Source organism: Anabas testudineus, chromosome 19, assembly GCF_900324465.2.
Source record: "Anabas testudineus chromosome 19, fAnaTes1.2, whole genome shotgun sequence".
Classification (NCBI taxonomy): domain Eukaryota; kingdom Metazoa; phylum Chordata; class Actinopteri; order Anabantiformes; family Anabantidae; genus Anabas; species Anabas testudineus.
The window spans coordinates 12,435,796-12,458,873 of record NC_046628.1 but is presented as its reverse complement, the minus strand read 5'-3'; the positions used below and the strand labels follow the sequence as shown (position 1 = coordinate 12,458,873).

The following is a 23,078-nucleotide window of genomic DNA, read 5'->3' as shown; positions in this document are numbered from 1 at the left end:
GTTCACGCTGTCTTCGTCAACTGTCTTTGATTAGTCACACATGATTACTTTTCTCTGGCCCTTGGGAATCAGTGATATCATGAGCAATAATACGACTATAAATATCTTTTCAGAAGAAATATGAGAGACTTGTCCTGTTATAAACCTCTGGCAAGCAGTTGATTATGATTTGCAGCGTGATCGTCATAGACGCCGTTTGTCCCATTTGGCGTGTGCGTGCGTGCCTTAGGGTGACAGACACTGTGGTGTAAGCAAAACCTATGAAACCCAGATGTGGCTTCATGTCATATGTCGACAAGTGACAACAGCCAAAGAAACAAAAGTTGGAATGGATGTTGATGTGTATAAACAGCAGACTGCATCTAAGTCAAGTTGCATTTCTCTTCTGTTTGAGACGTTTGTAGCAGACGTGAAGTTAAACTAAAATAAATGTTATTAAGTTTGTTTCTCACGCTGGAATGATTGGACTATGTGTCACTCCGATGAGAACTGTGCTGCAGTAAGAGGCAACAGTCTTCCCGTAATGCAGTGAGCCAACAACATGTGTGCTGAATGTGACAAAAGATGCTAGTTTGTTGAAGAACAGCTCACAGAAAACAAGTCTCTCGTACTTAAATGAAACTTTTGTCTGTGCCTTCTTAAAATGATCCATGTGACCATTCCTAACTCATGAGCAGTTCCTGTTTAACCCAGCCAGCATGACACCCTCTCACCACTTTATATTCATTATTCTTGAAACTGTGAGAGCTCGCTTGATGGAAAACCATAACTGTACGTCCTTTTTAAACATCTGAACAAACAAGGAGTGCTGTCATTTTTCTGCTGAGGACAATCCTCAGTGTCGTACGTCCCACGGAGTTATCCGTCATGCAGACCTTGTTCAGAGATGACACTTTATTGATTTTATGGGGCATGTGTGGGCTTAACCATGTCAATCCAGAGTGCCAATCACTGCAATAATTGCGTGCCCCTGCTGCTAATGGATATTGTGTTTGACCATCTTGGTGAGCAATTAACAACCTTTGGATGTTACACAGGTGTAAAGAATCATAATGAGGCTGTTACGACAAAACCAAGCAGACCTGCTTTTGTGATGAGAGGCTATCAGTTTATTTCAGTTGGATTTATTGACAGAAGCCAAAACCCACATTTTGGTTGTTTGGTGGTGTTTTTTTTCCTTGTTGTTGAGTGTTGGTCCCAGAGCCAGCGGCTCCACAGAGCTGCATGTTAGATCACTGCTCCACATGGCTGTTTATATACGTAAATAAAGTCAAAACCATCTGCCTTGACTTTTTTGCTCTGCTTTCCCATTCCTCTCCCTCCTTGAGCAGAAATCATTGGCTGGCATGCTCCGACGGCTCTGTTCATGACATGCTTTGTGAAGACTGGGAGTTGCATTGAGCTCAGGGAAGCAGGGGGATTTCTGGTTCTCTGCTCTACTTGGCACTGGCCTATAACGCTGCCTGATGTCAGACACATCACAGCCAGGAAGACTGGCCCTCTTCCCTTGCTCTTGGAAAAAAAATGTTTCTAACACTGAGACAAGGTTTTTTTGGCTCAGGGGGGTTGCACTATGGTAAGTTTTAATGCACATGATCCCACTTTTTCCTCACTTTTTTCCAAGTAAAGCTGGGCCCTCGCCACATAAAAAAGCAGAGGGACATTATTACTACCACATTGCCTCACAAGTCTCCCCACTGAAATTGAATGTACTAATTGGAGGTCCTAGATTGGGTTTTACAAGAAACGTACTTCTTTGATAATGATTCATCTGCTCTAAATGTTTATATTTACATCTGTTCTAAATGTCTGTCCGTCACAGAACAGGGCGTTTAAGTACTCGAGGGCTACTCCCACTCCAGAGCCCTAATACCTAACGTCTCATTTATCATACATGCAATTAACTCTAGGATTTGTTTCGGATTGGGTTGTTGAGTTTAATGAGACATAGTGGAACCCGGGACTAGGAGATCACTGGAAATAGCTTTCAACGAGCTGGATTATGATGGCGATGGTGTCGTTGCAAGACAGTTAAAGATATTCTTCTTATGTGCTCCAAAGCAAGGAAGTTGATGCACTTCTATTATTGTAACAGAATATGCAAGTGCTAACCTTTTCTTTGAAGACTTTGATTGCTGCAGATTGTGAAGTTGAAAACCATTACTGACCAACAGCTGATAAATGGTCCTTTGTCCTTTGTGTGTCAGCATGAGCAAGCTTCACCACTGAGTCATTTTCTCCAAACTTCGGACTCTGTCTCGAAACCCCTTGACAACAGTTCTGCAGAGAACACATGACTTGTATAAGCTCATCATCCATTCAACACTTTGTTGTTTTTCTAGCATTCGAACTAAAGTGTTGCATATAGTTTGAAACTCTCCCCTCTCTCATGAAGAATGTGTTTTTCTGGCCTGTGCAGCTTTTGTTCTCTCACTTCACTGTATGCTTTGTGGTATTTGGTTATTTCCATCATAACATCACATGTTTTCAGTACAAGACTACACGCACAATCCTGTGTCGAGAGCAAATCAATGTTGCATTAACATATAAAAGCTAAACATTTTCTCTCTAATATATAATTGCAAGGTTTAGTGTTAGTTAGCCAGGACCTGTCTTTCATATGCAGCACTCACCTACATTCGAGATCCTTTTTAGGGTGATTGATTAGGGTCTGACTTCAATTCATCAAGCCTGTTGCAATTAATGTCCCTCACACACCTCTCCTTTTACTCTCCTTGCATATAACAAACACTAAGTGAATACAACATGTATCAAAAAGATGGAACTTGTTGATAAATCGCCAAAGACATCAATTATAGGTTAGTGTGGTAATATTTTCCCGATCATTACAATCTCAAGAGGGACTACATTGGACTTGTTAGTCATGAAATTATGTAAATTTATTCCATTTAGATAAGACAGCTTGGTGCTGTTTCCCTATGTAAAGACAGACAAATGTTGAACAGAGATGCAGGAGATTAAATTATGATGATGATTTAATGTAGGAAGAACACAAGTGGCATTTAGTAACTGGCGTTCAGGATTAGCTTTAAGTGACTTTGTTGTCTTTCTATCTGCATTGTCAAACCTGCAAACAGGAAAACCACAGTTTTTCCCTCATCAAATATATTTTCCTCCAAACAGTTATTTTGTCTTTTCAGCCCAGAGACAGGATGACAACATGTGAACACAACATCTTTAATTATGGCTACTCCACCTGTCTAACAGATGCAGATAAGTTTGGTACTTCTCAGGGTTTTAAGACAAGTTCCTGCAGCAGTAGCACAAATCTTAGCAATATTTACCTCTTGTTGTGTCACACTTCATCCTCTCGTCCTCATTGTGGTTGTTAGGGTGTCAGGCTGCCAGCACTCTAGAGGTTCTGTGGCATTAACATCCGAAATGTGGCATCTTCTCATTGATTCATGCTGCCTGTGCTTAATGCCGCCTTCCTCCCAGTTAGATGTAGGCCTGCTGGAGTTTCATCGCAGGGGTAATGCATTTTAAATGGGGGAGGCACAACCCTCTATCCCCTGCTTTTGTCAAGCATCATTAACATCCCACTGATTGATAAACAGTGAACTGCTGCTGACATGCAGGGTTGCTGGCTTGTGGAATTAGACACATGATGTACTGTGTTTGGTGGATGGTTCGTTGCAAATGGTGCTCATGGTGTTGCTCAGTATGATTCCCGATGGGTGTGTTTTGCAGTTCACGACTCTTGATGGTTTATCATCTTCTATGTAAGTGAAGGAAAATGAGTTTGCTATTTTTCAAGTTTCAACATTGCATTTCCTCATTGAAAGCTTAAGTGCTTACAGTTGCCAGGACTCTCCTGCTCCTGGCACTCATTATGACATACTGCATGCTATGAAGGTATTACCACTTTTCTACACAGTTGTAGTTCTTTTCTGGGAATTTGCTTTTGTTTCTTCTGTCTTCGGGACATAGACAAGTTTTAGCTACAGGCTTGCTATTTGACAACCTGCTCACAACCTTGCTTGTGCACTCAAGGCTGCTCTGACATTTGAGATTTGTTCAAAGGGTTATTTCAAAAGCAGGACATTTAAAATAGACTGATGACATTAGATACTCTTAATAATATATTTTACTGTGCTCAGTGCCCTTGACTAAGACGCTAAACCAATCCGTGCTCATTTATTGAAAGTGACAAAAATGTACATATGGAAGACACATGGGTGTCTGCAACATGTTCTCATACCCACACTCTCCCAGAGTGTTAAAGGCAAGCAGACAGGCAGACACGTACACCACACTGGATTGTCTGTTGTGGGCAGATGTTGAGGTTGTGTGTCCGACTGAGTGCAGACCTAATTAAGACTTAAGAAACACATCATTTTATTTGGCTCTCTCTACTCTTTGGCCCTGCTTTGATCCACTGATTATTACCAGGACTCTGGCTCTGGTAGAGGAGTAGAAGGCGGAGAAGCATTGTGTCTCACGCTGACAGCTCCCAAACAAAATAACCCCCCTCCCTGGGTTGTTACAGCTGACACTCCCAGCTGGGTTGTCAGCGGTGAGGTCAGTAAGAGAATCCAGCTGTCTGCCGAGGTTTGTTCCTCTGCTGTGGAGTAGCACTAGCCAACCATCTGCTGGCGTCCTGTAGTGTCATACTGTACATGTGCTCCCTCTGTGTACAGTACGTAGACACATAAAGGCACATCCTCACTTGTACAAATCACAAACACGAATACACATGCTCGTGCTGTAATAATCAACACAGGAGGGGTCCAGCCGAACCTAATAACCTCAAAAGGTAGCAAGAAGGGCAGCCAACATCGTAGCAGGACTCTGATGGTATAGGATGGAGCAACACAGCCCACTCCATGACACCTCAACAAGGTTTAAAAAGCCACAGGAGGATGTGAAAGTTTGAAGGTTGCTGCTTCTTGGAAGACTTGGACGACAGTTGCATTACAATGAAGATCCACAGCACAAAGCAAAAGCATCAGCATGTTGTAGCACACATAACTAAAATCTTAAAATATAGATGTGATTTTGGTATCAGTGGTGTTGCTTAAGTGCTGTGCTTTGTTACGATGACAGAAAAAGTTGTAGTTGTGATAATCTTTTTAGTTTTTCAGTCCCCTCCAACCCTGTAGGAACCTGGAAAGCAATTGTAAATAAGAGCAGTGCAAAATTCCCTGTGTCTGTCTGCAGCTGATATTTGCTGTGTTGATTTATTGTGCTTTCTACATCTAAACAGTAAATGGATCACTTGGTAACCTCAGAGAGTCACTTTATAGTGTTATTGATTCCCATCTGTAAATAAAAATGATTTCTTCTCTGTATTCCTGTCAACATAATCTCCCCCTCACACACACACACACACACACACACACACACACACACACACACACACACACACACACACACACACTCCTGTTTTTGTCACAACATACTATTATCTCCATCTGCTCATTGCTTGCTATTGTCTGCAATGTGCAAGGTAATTACTCTGGAATGAGTTATAGACTGACATTGAATGCTTTTTCATGGTACATGCATGTGGCATGAAAGTGGTTTAATAGAAAACGTCACAGCCGCCTTTTTCAAAACCTACATGTGCAATAAGTCCCTTAGGGTCATTTCTGAGTGTTTGTTGTTTTTGTCTGTGTTTTCTAGGGTGCTGTTTGCAAGTAACTACACTGAAACCCATTACCTGGAAGACGGAAGTGCAGTCACTGCTTCTCACAATTTCACGGTATGTTTTAAATTACTTTTTATTTCCTGTTTTGTTATTAAAGCTGACACAGTAAACAGAAGGTCTTGAAAATGTGACCTCTTCCCATCTCCCACCCAGCAGCTCTTACAAACATGGGCCTTTTGTGGCACTCCACTGGGTTCCTACTAGGGTCAGTGAGGAAAGAAAGAAAAACTGAGTTGTAGTTAGACCTACTTTTAAACCTCTTGGAAATGGGCAGACTTGCAGATGAAGAGGCCTGCATAGGTGAGTGGGTCCATTTACGTTCTCGGCCAGCGAATTCATATTTGATGAAATCAAAGGGGATGGAGGTCAGAGAACAGAGTCAGTTTTAGGGAACAGCTCAAGTCTTTTATAATAGATAAGCTTAAAACCATCCCAGGAAACGTTTGTTACACAGGTCTGCAGGAAAATATTGAATTAGTGAACATCTAAGTGCACTTCAGAAGTCACACTGACTTTGAAATATTCAGCATCTATCACTGGATTTATGAGCCTTTTACTTGTTAATTTGATATTGCACTTCTATCTAAAATACAGCTTTTTAAGTAGCAAGTGACTCATAATATAAAGTTTTCTTTTTTTGCAGTGTTCATCCTTATTAATCTGACTGAAAACGGTCTATAGTGGGTTTTTAAAACATCTTCCATGGGTCCATAAATATGCCTCTCTTGAAGAGTATTTATTTTGATTCAGAAATATCACGGGGAATATGAAACTAAATATACAGTATACAGTAATGGATGAGTATGATGCAACTGGACCACCTGGAACAATTTCTATGCCTCAAAGCCTCCACCTGCTTTCCTGCTTTCAGGGATTTGATCATCTGCAGTTTGGAAAGCAATTAAACATGTAATTTTTGTTTAGATAACCAGAGAGCATAATAATAGCTCGCCTATGGGATCCGTGTACAAAACGCTTGGCCTACTTATAGCTGAAATCCACAAAAGAGGAGATTAATGTAATTCAATAACAGCCAACCCACACAGTAAAATGAACAATATTTTCCACTTGAGGCTGCTGAGACCAGAGCTGGGTCATCACTAGCTGGGCTTGGCCACCTCATCGGAATTGCTGCCATTCCTCAGCATATGGAGCACAATGGATGAGTTGTAGCAGGTCAGTTCAGTGGCGACTCTGAGACACTCCAGTTCTCCACCTTAGATGGCTAGCACATGACGTGAATGGGTGATTAGCTGGATGGATAAGTGGGTGTAACCAATGATTGTTTTCATTATGGAGATTAATAGAATAATTCTTATCCCTGTCACGGTTTCCCAGAGTCCAAGAGGATGCCTTCATCTTGTTTGATTAACAGCTCAGAATATTCACTTCTTGGACAAATGTGCAGCATTTTTGCCAGCGTATCATCTGACTTCTTAGTGTTAGTGTCTTATATTGGGCCCCTGGTTCTGCAGTAGATGGATAGATGATCACAATGTGGAGGGCCGTTCTAAAAGCTCACTGCCAGGACCCGTTTCTACCTGCTCAGTGTCTTCACAGCTCAGGGAAATAACTACATTTTTGGAGCTCCATCCCTCTTCTCATTCCTCTCTCATGACCACAGCCAGCTCTTCAAGGGAGGGTCTTTTTACTGGAAACAACCAGATCTTGAGAGACTGATCTGTAGTTAATTTATTTGTCCTGCCTGCAGGGAGGAGACTGATATAGTGATCTGGGCAAGGGATCTAGGGGGTTCAGTTTTGTGTCAAAGGCAAGGTAATGCTGGCAGTGACTTCAAAATGAGTCAGTCTTCTCTGTCTGTCTCTCCAGTTCTCATCCAAGTCCACATACAATATATAATACAATAAATGTGTACCCTGTGCTATAACAAAAGCCATTTACTAGGAAGATAAATCTATTAGATTTTTAGGGGTTAACCTGGAATAATAAATGCATAGTTCTTTCTTATTTCAGATATGATGACATAAGCACTTTCCTGAGCTAAAAGTTGTTTCATATCCTTTATATCGATGCATCATAGTCATGATCTCATCAAAGGAACATGAGGTGGTAGCATTAACTCAGTGCACTAAATCCAGCCCTGCTCCTCCACATTACACAAAAACTTATAACCCATATTTCATGTAATGGGTTGTCTTGTCCTGTCACCTTTTTACTGCATGTAATGGATTGTTTTCTTTCACTACACCCCTGGTGAACATATGGAGAACGGCCACATAGGGAAAGGCTTTCATATTGTTTTTTATTGAAACTTCAGCACTGTATTGGGAAACATTTTTTCCCATTTCAATTTCCCTGCAAAATTATCTAATTGCAAATGGGTAGCATTTATCTATTTTATTTATTTTTTGACACTGGCTTGATATTTTCCATGTTGTTACTAGTGGGTATTATACTAAAAAGTGCTTCACTTTTTAAAATTATTTATCTCATCACCAAACAACAAAGAGGAAAACATTGAGACATTTATTCACCTAAAAGCAAAAAAGTGATATTACAACAAAACTCACACATTAGTTCTCTTAATATTATATTTTGTTATTATTTTAGAAAGCAGCGCAGCAACTTGACGTATTATCTCATTATATTAGTTCCCTAATTACATGCACAGCAGAAATGGAGGAACATTAGCATCCGTTTGTAGATATATTTTATATATAAATGCTCAGTTAAGTGACTTGGTGCTGTGACAGCTTTTATAGGTTTATTAAAAACAGCTTGATGTTGGAGCATAAATTAATAGTGCTGAGAGCAGTAACAGTGAATAAAAACTATAGATGTGTGTGTATTATTACTTTTATTATATATATATTAAACTACATACCTGTAAATCATTTAAAGCTAAAATGAAATTGTGATTTGAGAAATTGCTATTGAATGTCTTATTTGTTGGTAAAGACACCATTTCCCAGTGCTCTTTTAAATAGCTTATGTCAGAAGTGTGAAAATATTAATTGGATTATGATAGTTTCATGGGAAAATTATACTGTGATGCAACATTAAGCAAGAATTTCCATTACCAGAAACACATTTAGACCCTGAACATGCGAAATCTGCAGCCTCTGGAGGTCGGCCACACAGAAGGAGGCCAGACATTGAAATTTACTGCCTGGCCTCTATATTTAGAGACAAATGGGTGTAAAACTCACATTTCCTCGTTTTCCAGCACAGGGTGGCAGAGGGGCCATTAAAGCTCACCTTAAAGTGAAGCTGCCTAACTGTTTTCACTCTAAACCAGACGCTTCCTTCCCATCCTCTCGCTTCAAGGCCTAGTTCAATAAACACAGACTTAATTCACTTTCTTCACTCACTGCTGCTGCAGCCTGACATGTGGTTCGTAAAAGCGAGCACAGTAGCAAGCAAAAGATTATGGTGGAAAATGTGAAACTCGCACAGATTTCAGACATCATAGGCCTGTGATGAGTGGAAGTGGCACCTGCTAACCCGGCGAAAGATGTTTCCCCTTCAGAGAGTTTCCTGCTCATGTTTTACTAGCTATCAAATGGAAGCGGTGCTGTTGCATCGTGCTTATATACAACTGTTCACTTCTAGATTTTCTTTGGTTCCATGAAAACAAATTAATAAAAAGATACATGTTTTCGACTGTGCTGATCTAATTGCGTTTTCTAATGATCAAGTAGCCTTTTTAAATTGATGTGCTGATAATGGGCTTCTGTATGCTTATGTAGAGATCCCATTAAGAAACAGCCATCACACTGCAGTGCATTGCAACAGTAACTGTGTGTACACTGTATTTTTAATCAGCTGATGTTATAAAAATGACTTCAAAACATTTTCTAAGTGGCCCCAAACTTTTGAACAATGGTGGAAATGTTTTCCATTCTGCCATTCTTGCTGTGTTTAATTGAAAGTTTTCAAATCTTGCTGTTTGTGTTCCCCCAGACAAACTGCTACTACCACGGTGAGGTGGAGGGTCATATCAACTCAGACGTCAGCCTCAGTATTTGTGCTGGGATTAGGTACGTATATCAGGCACTTCATTTTTGACATTCACTTATCTGTGGTCCAGAGCCTGTGTGATAAACTCCAGAAGTAGCACAGTAATGTCAACGTAAAAGCTTTGTTTCATTAACAAGTCATCCTGCTGCTGTGACTGTGAAAGCATTAGTGCCGTGACACCAGAGATGTATTAAAGTCTTTTAGGGTTAAATGCAGGTTTAAGTGCACGTTTTCATAAGCAAATTACTTTGAAATATCTCTGGTCTCTGATTGTTGACCAACATAATTGCATGGACCCAGCTAGTAAACATTCAGTTTGCAGTACAGGAATAGTAACAACAGTAATATCTCTAAAAACCATCAGGAATGTTTTCACAAACCAGACAAACATCTACGTCCTCTGTGGAGTGATTTGCCTGATTGTGAAAGCTTCGCTGTTGACCTTAAAATAAATGTTTTTATTTTAGTTTTTCTGCAGCCTTTCTGCACATCAAGTGGAAAGGACAACTGTTTTTTGAGAGAGAGAGCTGCACATTGCTTGGCCTGTTCGCTGAGATAAATTGCTTTAGGTTTTGGTTGGCAGTGCTCTGGCTTAAGGGGGGTGATGGATATTGTGCAAGGTTTGTGAGAATCTCACAGTTTATCCAGACTCAGTGCCTGGAGATGTCCGTTTAAATCACAGAGGCCACTGTTAAATCATGAGAAAAGTTAAGAAAGAGGAAACAACGATCACATCAATGCTATGAGAGCCGAATAAATCTGAATTTGTGCCACTTAGTCATCAAGTACTGGTTTGAGTGATATCCCTTATTTTTACGCTCCTTGATACTGACTGAGGAGTGCACTCACTGCCAAGAATAAATCAGTATTTCTTATTATATTACATTATTTTGATTTCTGCCAAGTCAAAATGAACGTTCTCACGTATTTATTATCAACATATCTACATAGCTTAAACATTTAATGTGCAATTCCAGTATTTCATTAATAATGGAAAATCCAATATGATGCAGCCCCAGTGAGAAAGGACTTTCCACGCACTTTGCCCTCTTTTTGCAGGGGGTTCATATCTTTTGAAGGCAAATCCTATGTACTGGAACCATCTGCTGATCATTCTGATGGGACTCACTGGATCTACACAGCTGAACACCTCAATCTTGCTCCGGGCACCTGTGGCCATGGTTTCAACATATCCTATCCCACTGAACACGCAGACAGCAGTCCATTCAGGGCTTTCGGCACAAGGGTAAGGATTAATAAACTCAAGCCTTTGTTAGCAGATGTGCATGTAGTGAATATGTGATTTGCTTTATCTTCTTCATTCATTAACAAAGATAAAATTCATTAATTGCCATGTTGAAAATACAGAAATGACAGGAAATGAAGAAGGTGAGGATGTGGAGGTTGTCAGTATAACATTTAGGGACACTAAAGCACTGTCTCTCTTATTTTCCTCTTTTTAACTAACATTTGGGGCAGCATGGTTCTACATGGTGCTCTTACCTCACAGCAACACTGTGTATAAGCAGGTACATAATGCTTGCACAGGTGTCTGGTGATAAAGTGTTTCTATTGTGATCATTACATTATATTATGTGATTATTTCATTTTCTTATCTCTGCTCCTAGAATCATGGCCACCACCAGAATTCCTGCTTTTAACGTGCCTGTTTTATTTTATCTTTTAGAGTCAAGGGCACTTCAATCCTCCCGAGATTCCCGCCATTAAAACCAATTTAACACTTTGCTTTAGCTGTTCTTTGCCACTCAAATGCTGAGTTGGTATTTCAATCACTACGTTCTTAAACATGCATTAAAACAGAAGCAGAAAATCATGTGTCAAAAAGCCAGAGGGGAAAAAAATTCTATCCAAAAACATAGTGCTAGAGTCAATTTGTTCTTACTATAACCCGTGCTTATATGCGCTTATTATAACCTCGATTTTGATTTAGAGTGCACGGGATGTAAAAGATGGCTCACCTCGAGCATCATTTGCATTGCACATCGTGGTACAGTAAGTGGCCTGTTATATATTTCAGAAGCTGTTACTATTGTTCAGTCATCACTCATTCTTCCATTTGATCTAACAGTGGCCATTAGTGTTCTGGAGCGTATGGAGAGCGGGACTTGACAAGCGCCTGGGAAAAGTACATTGCCTGTTAGGTGGTAACATTTGCTCTGAATGCACGTCCGTACGTGGCTCCAGCATGACCTGTCTATCCAGAATTACACAGATTGCTTTTAAGAATGCATACCCCTCCTACACTCTCCACTCAGTCCCTTACTACCCCATGGAGAAAGGGCATAAATCATAACGGACCAGAGATTTTTAGAGAGTCTCTTTCTCAGAGAGATTGAACTTCAAAGATGATGAGAGTTGATAAGTGGAAAACACAGATTCCGGCGATCTCTATCTGACTGGTGAGCGATGGCAGGAGGGGACGAACTCGGTTGATTTATCAAGTCGGTACAAAGAGACATGGATAAAGGTGGTGAAAAGATAAAACACATGTGGCTAAGAACACACATCACCAATGTGAGAGACTTTACATTTCTCCAAACTGACTTTTATTGTTGCAGTTGTTTAATCATTTCATTGAGGGTAAACTGAGAGTGCGTGTGTTCTCTGGAAGATGGCCAAACATATGGATGAATCCAGCACAAGCGAAAACAGACAAAAACATCCTGTTCTTTCACTTTATTTATTTCTTATTTCTGGATGCAATAATAGTTTTTCTTTCCTGGTGTTTTATTGCACTGTTTAAGTTCTGTCACCATGCTGGCTTCAGTGGCAACTATTGTCTTTAGTGTCAGAGAAGTCAACAAATCCCGACAACAGCACAATGCCGAATCTGGCAGTAACAGAGGGAGAATACATATGATAACAAAAGAAGAAAGAGCCATTATGATGATTTACAGCAGTGTGAAAAATATGGTGTAATTCTCCTGCATCAGATGATTTTTCAGTGTACTTTAATATGTTTTATCTGATCACAGGGTTCCCTTTTGTTTGTTTAAAATACTATGCACCTACCCCTCCTAACGCAGCAAGAGATGTCAGAGTTAGAAGAGAAAACATATGTAGTAATAGAAGGCAGATGTTTTTTTTAAGGGAGGCGGTCAAACAGTATTCTCATAGGTGATTAAAAAGGGGAAAACAGATAAGACAGTGAAAGATATATTTTAAAAAATGTAAATTGTAATGAGCACTGTAAACGAAAGCAGAATAAACTCAGCATGTTACACAGGGGAGCTGATGTGTGGTGCTCCTTTGATAAACTGTGATGTACCCTGCTCGAGCGTCTAAAAGACTTAGCAGCGTGTTGGCAGAGTAGTTCTGGATGCTGAGAGTCATATAGCAAATGGTAGAGAGAGAGAGAGAGATGATGATGGATTGTCACAAGATGGAAATGTGGCTGTCAAACCCGAACACAACACGCGGAGGCATTTGAGGGCGACTTCTCTTCTATTGCTGAAAACAGGGAATTGGAGCAGAACATAAAATGCAGGAGACATTGTGACATTTATATATGGATTGAACGAAATCACTCGGGGTGTGGGAATAAAATATGAAGAGAATCTAATTACAATGCTCAGTTTTTACCTTTACCAACAGCTGAACCAACTCCATTTGCTTAGTGGAGATGTGGTTTACATTTACTGGGTAAATTCACACCTTTACTGCAGCTTGGATTCTGTTCCTGAACAGTAAGGGTGTCCGTGTGAGTCTCCTAGAAACTTAATCACCATAGGTTACACTTACAGCACACATGCCCGTCCTGGCTTATCTACGGAGAAGGCAGATAAGAGTAGAGTGGATCCAGGCTGCCAGGCCAGCAAGGATAAAGAGGATCAGGTTGAAATAGGGCCATGGTGTGCAGGAAAAACACTTAGCCAGCAGAATATTACAGGATCTGCAAGTGTTTGAGCGGAAAGAGTCAGAGTGTTTTCTCATGTGTGTGCAGATGAAATAAATGTACTTCACATGCAGCGAAAGCGTCAAATGGCTTTTTTATGTTTCATGTCTTCTATGTATCACAGTAAACCTGTTTGCTTCTATTTGGAAAAACAGTACAACTGTGATTTATTAGTTAATAAACTGGTTCCTATGAAGTGCAGTCAGACCTGAGCAACTTTTATTGGGGTCAGATGTGAGGTAGGGTTAGTATGTAGAGTATAGTTTAGGGGAAAAGCCATATAGAGCGGGCACCTGCTAAATTTAGGTTGTCATTTGCAGAAAGCTTCGGTTAGGTGCATCTAATGTCTTTCATTACTCTACTCTAGCCTCCTCTCTGCTCCACCCTCTGTCCCCTCTCCCATTTTCTGCCTCCATGTCACTTCTCACGTTTCCTTTCTTTCTCAATTCTCCTTCACGCCCATCTTTTCCCTTTCACAGTACAAACGTCATGCCCAGACCACAACCAAGTACGTGGAGCTGATTATCGTCGCCGACAACAGAGAGGTAAGCGAAGGTCAAATGCTCTCAACCTCTTCACCCTCTGCCAGCGTATCCCACAGGAAATGAGCTCACAGGTCACATCCTTAGCTGCCATTTCATCCCCTTGAGACATGAATAATATAGCTCCATCACTGGCCTGTTGTCACCTCTGATGTGTCTTCTTACTCATCTGTTTCATAGTCCAGCTCTATTCCGCTGCATAGTTGATTTGACCAATTGACTCACAAATGAGACGCTTCCATTAAGTGCACTCTGAGTTAGCTCGAATCTCAGACTTAAGATCTTAAAGAGGACTCAGAGAAGTGAGTGTTTCTCACTGACATGAGAAATATGGTTCAGTGTCACATGCTTTAGAGCCACAGAGACTGAGTAAATGCTGGATATACGACAAGGTGTTTGAGGTTATCTCTTTAGCCTAAACCCCACTGAGGAGCTCTTTGATGATAGCAGCCTGTAGACGCACCAGTGTAAATTTACCCTGTGCAGACATTTCAGGAGCTGACACAGTTTTAATGTGTCCCAAATAATGTCTTTGATGATGATAAACATTTATTAGCATGGATCGCCTCTTTCTCCCCTTTCTTTGTTCTGTACTGTTGTATTCTCTAGTTTCAGAAGCAAGGCAAGGACATGGAAAAGGTGAAGCAGCGGCTGGCTGAGATCGCCAATTACGTGGACAAGGTAACAATCGAGTCAACAGAGGGAATGTGGTGTTGGATCGTCATTTATTAGACGTTACATCAGGCCTGGTGAGAATATAGCAACCGGCAAGCGGAGGCTGATTGGATCATGAATGGACGATCAGTTCCATGACTTGAGTGAGAAATGTTGTGAAGATCCCACTATAATAAAATAAAAGGGGTGGTTTATAAATAAAAGGTGAAGAAGAAATGTGATTTATTTATGTTGTAATGTGTGTGTGTGTGTGTGTGTGTGTGTGTGTGTGTGTGTGTGGATTAGTTTGTAAGGATTTGTTCAGAGCATCTCATCTTTTTAAGTTATTACTTAACAGTTTTATTGGGTAGTGAACAGTGAAGAGTGTAACAGCAACCTGAAGGGAGATGATAAGCTCTTAACCTGAACCCACACACCTCTCTCTACCTATTTTAACCCCTCCTCATATCAACTCTCAGTTCTATAGGGCTCTGAATATCAGAGTGGCTTTAGTGGGCCTGGAGGTGTGGAGTGATATAGACAAGTGTCCCATTACCCAGGACCCCTTCACCACCTTGCATGAGTTCCTAGACTGGAGGAAGGTTAAGCTGCTGCCTCATAAGCCACATGACAACGCCCAGCTGATCAGGTAAATGTCTTTTTGTAGCACCCACATGGTGTCTGTATAAATCATTAAAGTTAATTATATGTTGATAATGGCATTATTAGGTCTGATTTCAACTTCATTGCCCATTCCAGACAGACTGAACATGACAAAGAGACAAGCCTCCATCCCCAGCAAATTAAATTGCATTACATTCCTCTACAGTGCCACTCTCCTAGGGACATTTGCAGTGCAAGTGTACAGCAGTATTTTATGTTGATTATGTGATGACCTCTGTTGTTCTTCCTTAGTGGGGTCTATTTCCAGGGCACCACTATTGGTATGGCACCAATCATGAGTATGTGCACAGCAGAGCAGTCAGGGGGGATTGTCATGGTAAGTTGAAAGTGTCACGTTCGTGCTCAAATACTTGTTTTATTGTTGGCTATAAAATAAAACACTGAATTTCATTTAGTTTTTCCTTCGTCTTCTTCTTCCTGCCCTCTGTTTTTTCTTGCCTCGCTCTCCACCTTCCTCCTGTCTGACGTTATTCTCTCATATTTCCCCTGAGTCTCTTGTGTAGGGGTTGAGCTCAGGTTTCCAGAGTTGATATTTACTTGTGTTAACTTCAGGGCACACGCTTGGAGTATTTTTCCAGGAAGGCAAAGTGCAGGGTATGCATGTGCTTTGTGATCAGTGTGTGCATCATTTACTGTACATGAGTGGAACTGAAATGAGGTGCAACATATGATTGAATGAAAGCGTAAAGCACATCGCCTGAATGAAAATAAAGAGTCGTGTCTTAAATAGTCAGCTATTTCAGAACTGCAACACTGTACTAAATGCACAAGTCATGTTGTATTAGCACAAGTCTTATAATTTTCTACCGTCTGTCTCTGTGCTGGGGCCTGACTGGCTAGTGGTAAGTTTTACAACTTTTCTGTCGTCCCCAGATGGTTCTTCACTCTTATCCTCCCTGATGGTAAATTGGGGACTTGGTCATTACGATAGAGCTCTGAATACACACATATATCAGGTTGGAGATATAAAGAATCAGTCTCCAACCGCAAACTCTTCTGCCCGGCAAATCACAACACGGTTCATTTACAGAGTACCTTTGAACTCATTAGTCGGCTTCTCCTATGGGTTTCATTGTTGTTTTTCTAAGCATTTAAATCTTAAACATCCATTCTCAGACCACCTGGAATCTCAATTTACGTGCCCCAAATGTTACATTCATTCCACTGGAATAGTGAAACAGAACAGACACTGTGACATTTAGTGCCCTCAAGAGCACTTCAGCCTCATCAGTTCCTGAAGGTGTCGATATTTTTTGTTTGTGTGTTTGTTTTTTTTGCATGAATTCAGGCTGCACAGTTGGATTCCATCAATTACTGACAGTTGATAACCGTTACTTTCAAAAGCCCCCAGCAGAGGAGTTCATCAGTCTGAGCTTGCACGGTGCTTCTAAATAATGCACAGTGACGCTAGACTCCAGAGGCAAGGTGCTCTGATGCAAAGCTCTGCATCCATGAGGAGCTGCTCTCAGTACATTATTTATCTGGCCTCTTCATGTGTTTATGTTCTACACACCTTGCTGGAAATCTCTGCATTTTGGCCAATAGCAACTTTCACTCTGCGTGTGTGTTGCTCTAGTTTCATCTTGATAATTCTGCTTTTTAAGTTTTGCTGAGAGGACGTTCGTGTCTTTATTTGTGAGAATGAAGCAGCATATTTGGCTCTGACAAAACTTGCAGAGGATGCTGAAGGTGACAGCCCACACTCTTTTTTTTTATGTTTCTCATTTCAGTGCCACAATGATGAGCAGAGGAAATGCTCTGCTAAACACAAATTCAACAATATTGTGTGTAATCTTGGCAAAAATGCAAATACACTCACTTGTTTTGAGTAATGTTTCTCCAGTGGGTCCTGTGGGGAACAACAATTTGGCTAGCATTAAATTTTTTATTATTTGTTATTTTCCTCAGAGTATGTAATAAGGAACGTCTGTTTTTAATTAGCTATTGTTTGCTGCAACACAACTGTAAATTGAACAAATGTTATTATGGGTTGTTGCTTGTAGCATCACGTCAAGCCTAGAATTATATTTGATAAATTGGACTCATAAAAGTGAAGAGGGTTTAGATTAAATATTGGGAAAATGAAATGTCAAATTCAGTCTCTGCATGATTGATCTTTTTTTTTTTTTTTTGTAGGACCATTCAGACAACCCTCTGGGAGCTGCAGTAACTTTAGCCCATGAGCTTGGACACAACTTTGGAATGAACCATGACACGCCTGAAAGGGGTTGTGGTTGCAGGGTCACGGTGGATCGTGGGGGCTGCATAATGACTCCCTCCACAGGGTGAGTCCCAATGTTTATGTGCATTTCAGTAGATACATTAGATGGTGGACTACTTTCTCTGTACTGCAATATATACACAGTTGCAGGAGTTTGGTTGCAAGTTTGCCCTGACAAACCTTTGGTTGACAAATCATGTTTTCTATCATGAAATCAAACCATTGACTGTTAGATGGACTTAACTACTGTATATTATTTGGAAATTTGGTTAAGCAAATATTGAGCAATGTTGATAAAAAAGAAAGCATATCTGAATATGTTTAGTCATTTTGTCAATAATGATGAGACAACTTTGCAGTTTATACATTTAGGCAACATGAACCCTACAATTTAGGTAGAGTGGTTGAACTGTAATGTTTTCAGCCAGGCAGTCTGTATGTTGGGTCAAAGGTTGTTTGAAATCGCATCTCTCAACAGTTGGCCCTGTATCTTTGGTAATGTAATAACTAACAGCATTTACAAGATGCAGTGAATGTGTCTGAGCAGGCCGCTCAGAAAGACAGAGGCATAACATAGCTTAGTAAGATTTACTCAAGCCACTTTAAGGTAATTGCAGTTTTAGTGGGACTTTCATTCTGTTTCTTTCTCTGTGTGCAACCTTTTGTCCTGCACATGTTGTCTTGTGAAAAGCCGATTAGTGGTAGAGAAATCATTATTCTTCAGGAGACATCTACCTGGGGAAATCAGATTTCTTTGATTCCCTACTCAGATTACAATAACCAGCTTTCCTGTTTACATGACAGGAGATCAGCTTTCCTAAGAAAGCTGATTGTAACCTGGTTCAACTATTTAAGTGCTGAGCACTGATTGTTAATTGTAAATTGATTTAGCCAATTATTAAATATAGCCAGTGTCTCTCAGATTGTAAACATATGGAAACATTATTCCACATGCTTTCCATTTGTTATTTATTGTCTATCGAGCAGTAAGTAAATGATGCTGCTGAACTGTTGAGCTGTTGAGGGTTTATGGCATATTCAGCAGCTGTGCTAATGCCCTGAGGCAATATGACTAATTTGGAATAAGAAAACAATGGTTCAGTGGGTGTGCATTGCCAAAACAGCAGAGTTTAACTTGTACTGACACAATGTAGTTGACCTCCAATACGCTAAAGAAAAACAGTTCAGAAAGTGTATGTTACACATTTGGGAGCCAAAACATGGTCCTGGGGCTTTAGTGTGATATTGCACTAAATGTATTGTGCAAACAAAAACCAAAATGATTCCTACTGTTGCGTCAAACGACACATCAAGGTTGAGGTGGAGTTATTAAGTAACTGCAAATTATGTATTTAAATGTCTAATGTCTTGTAGTAGGCTGAGCAGAGGGGTCAGGGATGGGCTGGATGGAAACATTGTGGTATACGTTCCAGCCAAGGTCTAGTGGTCTGTGGGAGACTCAGACTGATGTTTGTGCTGGAAGCATCCCTCCATATTTGGTTTGGACCAGACCCACGAAAAATAGGGTAACACTATTCTTGATTATAGACTTATAAACGGCACTGAGATGTAGATTTAAAATTAACCCTGGTTGAGGGTATCCCTGGTCAAGGACTTGGCCAAAAATGGAAACATGATAAAAAAAGAGAAAGAAATATGTATTGAGGTAGAAATAAAATGGTTGTGTCTTCATCAGTCTCCCACTCTCTTCCTCTGACTGTCTCTTTTTCTTCCTTATTCACAGCCAGTTAGAGCGATGCTATTCTTTGACATACATGCAACTTTAATGTTGGAAAATCTCTCTGCAGCGCCAAATAAATAGTTAAATATCTCTGAAAACTGCCTATTATACAGTGTTTATGCAGGGAAAACGTGTCACCTCTCCCATTAAATATATGAATCTGAAGTCATATGTTAAAGTGACGAACCGCTTTAAATGTGAAAACACGTCGTTTGTACCAAACATAGACTTGTGAGAAGTAAAATAGGACATGAATATTTTGTTTCTACGCTCCACAGATAGTGTGTGTTTTTCCGTTCCAGCTGACAAATGTAAGAAATCATCTAGCCCTGGTTTCAAAATAATCCTGTCTGCACCTTATTGCTCCATATTGCTCCTCTGCTATTTAATCCAGCATTACGGGAGCCATATATTTAAATAAAGACATTTAGGAACTCCTTATTCCTCAGCTTCCTCATTTAATTCCAAGCCAGCACCATACTTTATATTCTGCCTGAGGCACTACTACATCTCCCTCTAGTCCAGCTCACAATACACACAACACTGTGTGGCCACACATACATGTAGGCTTTGTTGCAATCACCTGAGTGTTGTTCATCACCCGTCAGCTACAAGTATTTGTTTGTAGTGTTGACTGTTCATGTTTTTCTAGGATGTCGATCAGCTCCGTTCATCGCACTATTTGATTATATAGAAGGCCTCTTCCTAAGGCCAGGACTTGAATGAGTTGGTACAAAAGCTCCAGTGATCACAATAATTGAAAGTACTGGCAAAACTTGCCCACAGCCAGTGATTGGTTTTGTTTTTGCTGTTTTGATTGACCATCTGGGACTGAGACTTTATTGTTGCTGATATGTACAGACAAATAGTCATCAAGTCATCCTTGCCTCGCTGTGGCTTCAGGAATTGAGCAGAGATAATGAGATCCAGGTCATCATTACTATACAGGGTTGGAGGAGTTAGGGGTAGGTGGTGGGGGCGGTAGAATAGCGAGCTTTTCAAATGCCAGCTGCACATCTGCACAGATCACTGCTTGTTTCCTGTTCACATCGGTCATGGCCAATTGTGACATCCCCCTCTCCATCCATCTCTCAATCCCCCCATTAGAGCTAAATGAGAACAGCCTGGTGTCTCTTATTCTTTGAGATTATATTACCTTTAAAATACACACACAACCAAATACATATGCGCTCAGATATGTATACCATGTTGGTCTCTCCCAGATACAGGGTTCTATTCTTGGTGTGCTTTGAGACGTATTTACTGTTATAATGTTCTACATGCTTAGTTGTTTTTCAAGGCAGTGTTGCTTTTTGCCATTACCTGGCAACAGGTTTAAGCACCTATTTTTAGGCATTCTGAGAAACTGGTCAGATATATACATGACAGGAAGGAGCCTGACCCTCATTTGGCCTGGTTTACAAGTAAGAAAAGACAAAAATACGTTATTATGCTCACAGTGGTGCTGGTTTGTGAAGGTTTCGGAAAAGACTTCTTAAGATAAACAACTTTGAGATGCAAGTTAAAATATCAACGTGAACATCCTCTAAATATTTTTCGGAGGTTTTCACATGTATGCAGATGAGACTGTCATTCCTGTATCTGTTAAAATTTTAGACAGCATTGCTGGTTATTTGACATATGATATGTCTTGCATGTATTTTTGAAAATAGCTGCCAAACACAGTAATTCAATCACTCTAGGTGAGCTGTTAATGGACAGACTCCAGGATACCTGATTCATCTAGGGTTCATTCACTCAGGTCTTAGTAAGACAATGATTGCAGCGCTGGATCACAAGCAGACAGCGAATGATAAACTGTATTTCCTTTGTCATCAAATAATCAGGAATGACAGAAAACATCTGGATCCAAGGGCTGTCATGAAAATGTGACCTGTGTCCAGCTGGAGATCAAGAACAGGAAGTATGCCGTGTTTATTTAGGTCCATTGGGAAATCAAGGTGAAAATGCTCTTCGGTGGATGATATCGCCTAACATCATTGCCCTTAACTCAGGCTCTCAATTCATAAAAAAGCCATAAAATTAATATTACATTTGTAGTGCAGCAAGTTCTGAGATTTGTTAGGGTCAAAATCAGTCTTTGCACATTTTTATTTTGTCTAAAAATATTCCCATGGGTAGTGAAAAAAGTATTGATAGATGTGTGATTGGAAAGGCTAGTAGGTCTGATTCATAGCATGATAAGGTTTTTATGGCTGAAACCATGAACTGGCTGTGCAGGATATGCTGCATGGGTTTCATGTGATCTGAACCAGGATGACAAGGAGTTCTGCTCAGCTAAATTTGGGCAGATGGTCAAAGTCATACAGTATATAAACACGTCAGACAAATAAACACAAAACAAAATACATAAACAGAAAGAAATGTATGTTGTTTTATTTGTGAACTGTGAGGAGATTCAGTTTAATTAATAGTTTTTTTGCCGATGACCTCTTCTCTTACTACAAACAGAAATGTGTCTTACTTGTCAGAGATTCTCCTCATAGAACCAGTAGGGCCGTGAGGCGTTCGAAAGCCTCCACCTCTGTAGTGTTATCGCAGTGTTGGTCAGATCATAGAGGTCTGTAATAGATCGGGGAATGATTCCTTATCATCAGACCTCCCACAGATCCATTAGAGACACGATTGGTCATTATTGCAGCTTAGGTGCAATGATTGCTTTGCACGCTCCATCAACCATCAACTGCAGTACTTGTGAAGCTCAGGAGCGAACTGTCAAACACTGACTGTGGATTACAGATGAAAAAAAAGAACATAGAAGAGAGAAGAATTGATCCTGTAACAGACCTGGAGTATGTTTTCTGTTGGAAAACAATACAGTAGTATAAGACAGAACAAAGAGCAGTTGTGGAGACCAGGCAGAAGTGTGCATAGCTCATCAGGATGAGAACAAGCCCCAAGGTTGCAGTCATACAGGGTTCTTTCATTTGAGGTGGTGGCCCAGACTCTCATCAGATGACTGGTTGTCTACAGTATCTTTAGTTTGCCATGAGCCCCAGATGTGCACACCATGACTGGCCCTGGCACTGCTTTACTAGCCCTGGAGACTGCAGCTGCTAAATGCCATCCACTGTAATTCATCAGTGCCCCACACCCAGACTGTTGCAGGGCAAACCAATCAGTTGCGTATTGCTTCTCATAAAAAACAGCTGGATCCTGAGCTGCCCATGTATCTAAGACTAACAAAAAAAGGATGTTTGTCATGCATTGCATGGGCTGATAACCAAAGAGCAGGTTTGCATTCATGAAAATTGAATGACTGCAGCAAAAGAGTAGGTGCAACTTGGCCTAGTAATTTTAGCTCAGGCTTTGGGGGGCAAAGAGGAAATCAACAGCATTTGCTAAGGAAGTGGCTGTTGAACAGCAGCCTTGACAGCTATGCATCATAGCAGGGTCCCTAAGAGTACTTATTGCTGTTATTGTAACTTTACATATCGCTCTTCCCTTTTGCCTTTTCATGTCGTCATAAATCCATTGTGATTTGATTTCGCTGTATTTGGAGTTTCGCTTTTTACCTTACACACAATCTCCGTGTTGTACTGACGTTAGAGACCAGCAAGTAGTGTCTTTGGGGGGAGGGCAGGTCAGTAGCAAGAGCTGATATAATGTGCCTCCCTGCTTGACAGAAATCAAAGGCAAACTGAGAA

General features: G+C 40.5%; 1 protein-coding gene across 1 annotated transcript in view; it reads left to right on the top strand.

The window, feature by feature from the left end:
* The window catches only part of LOC113156751 (disintegrin and metalloproteinase domain-containing protein 12-like), a 57,276-nt gene that overhangs the window by 20,645 nt on the left and 13,553 nt on the right, over window positions 1-23,078 (top strand). The window contains exons 4-11 of the mRNA XM_026352048.1: window positions 5,647-5,725; window positions 9,596-9,672; window positions 10,712-10,898; window positions 14,048-14,113; window positions 14,720-14,791; window positions 15,244-15,413; window positions 15,680-15,764; window positions 17,585-17,733. Coding sequence (XP_026207833.1) covers window positions 5,647-5,725; window positions 9,596-9,672; window positions 10,712-10,898; window positions 14,048-14,113; window positions 14,720-14,791; window positions 15,244-15,413; window positions 15,680-15,764; window positions 17,585-17,733 — 885 coding nt within the window. The remainder of the gene's footprint in view (window positions 1-5,646; window positions 5,726-9,595; window positions 9,673-10,711; window positions 10,899-14,047; window positions 14,114-14,719; window positions 14,792-15,243; window positions 15,414-15,679; window positions 15,765-17,584; window positions 17,734-23,078) is intronic.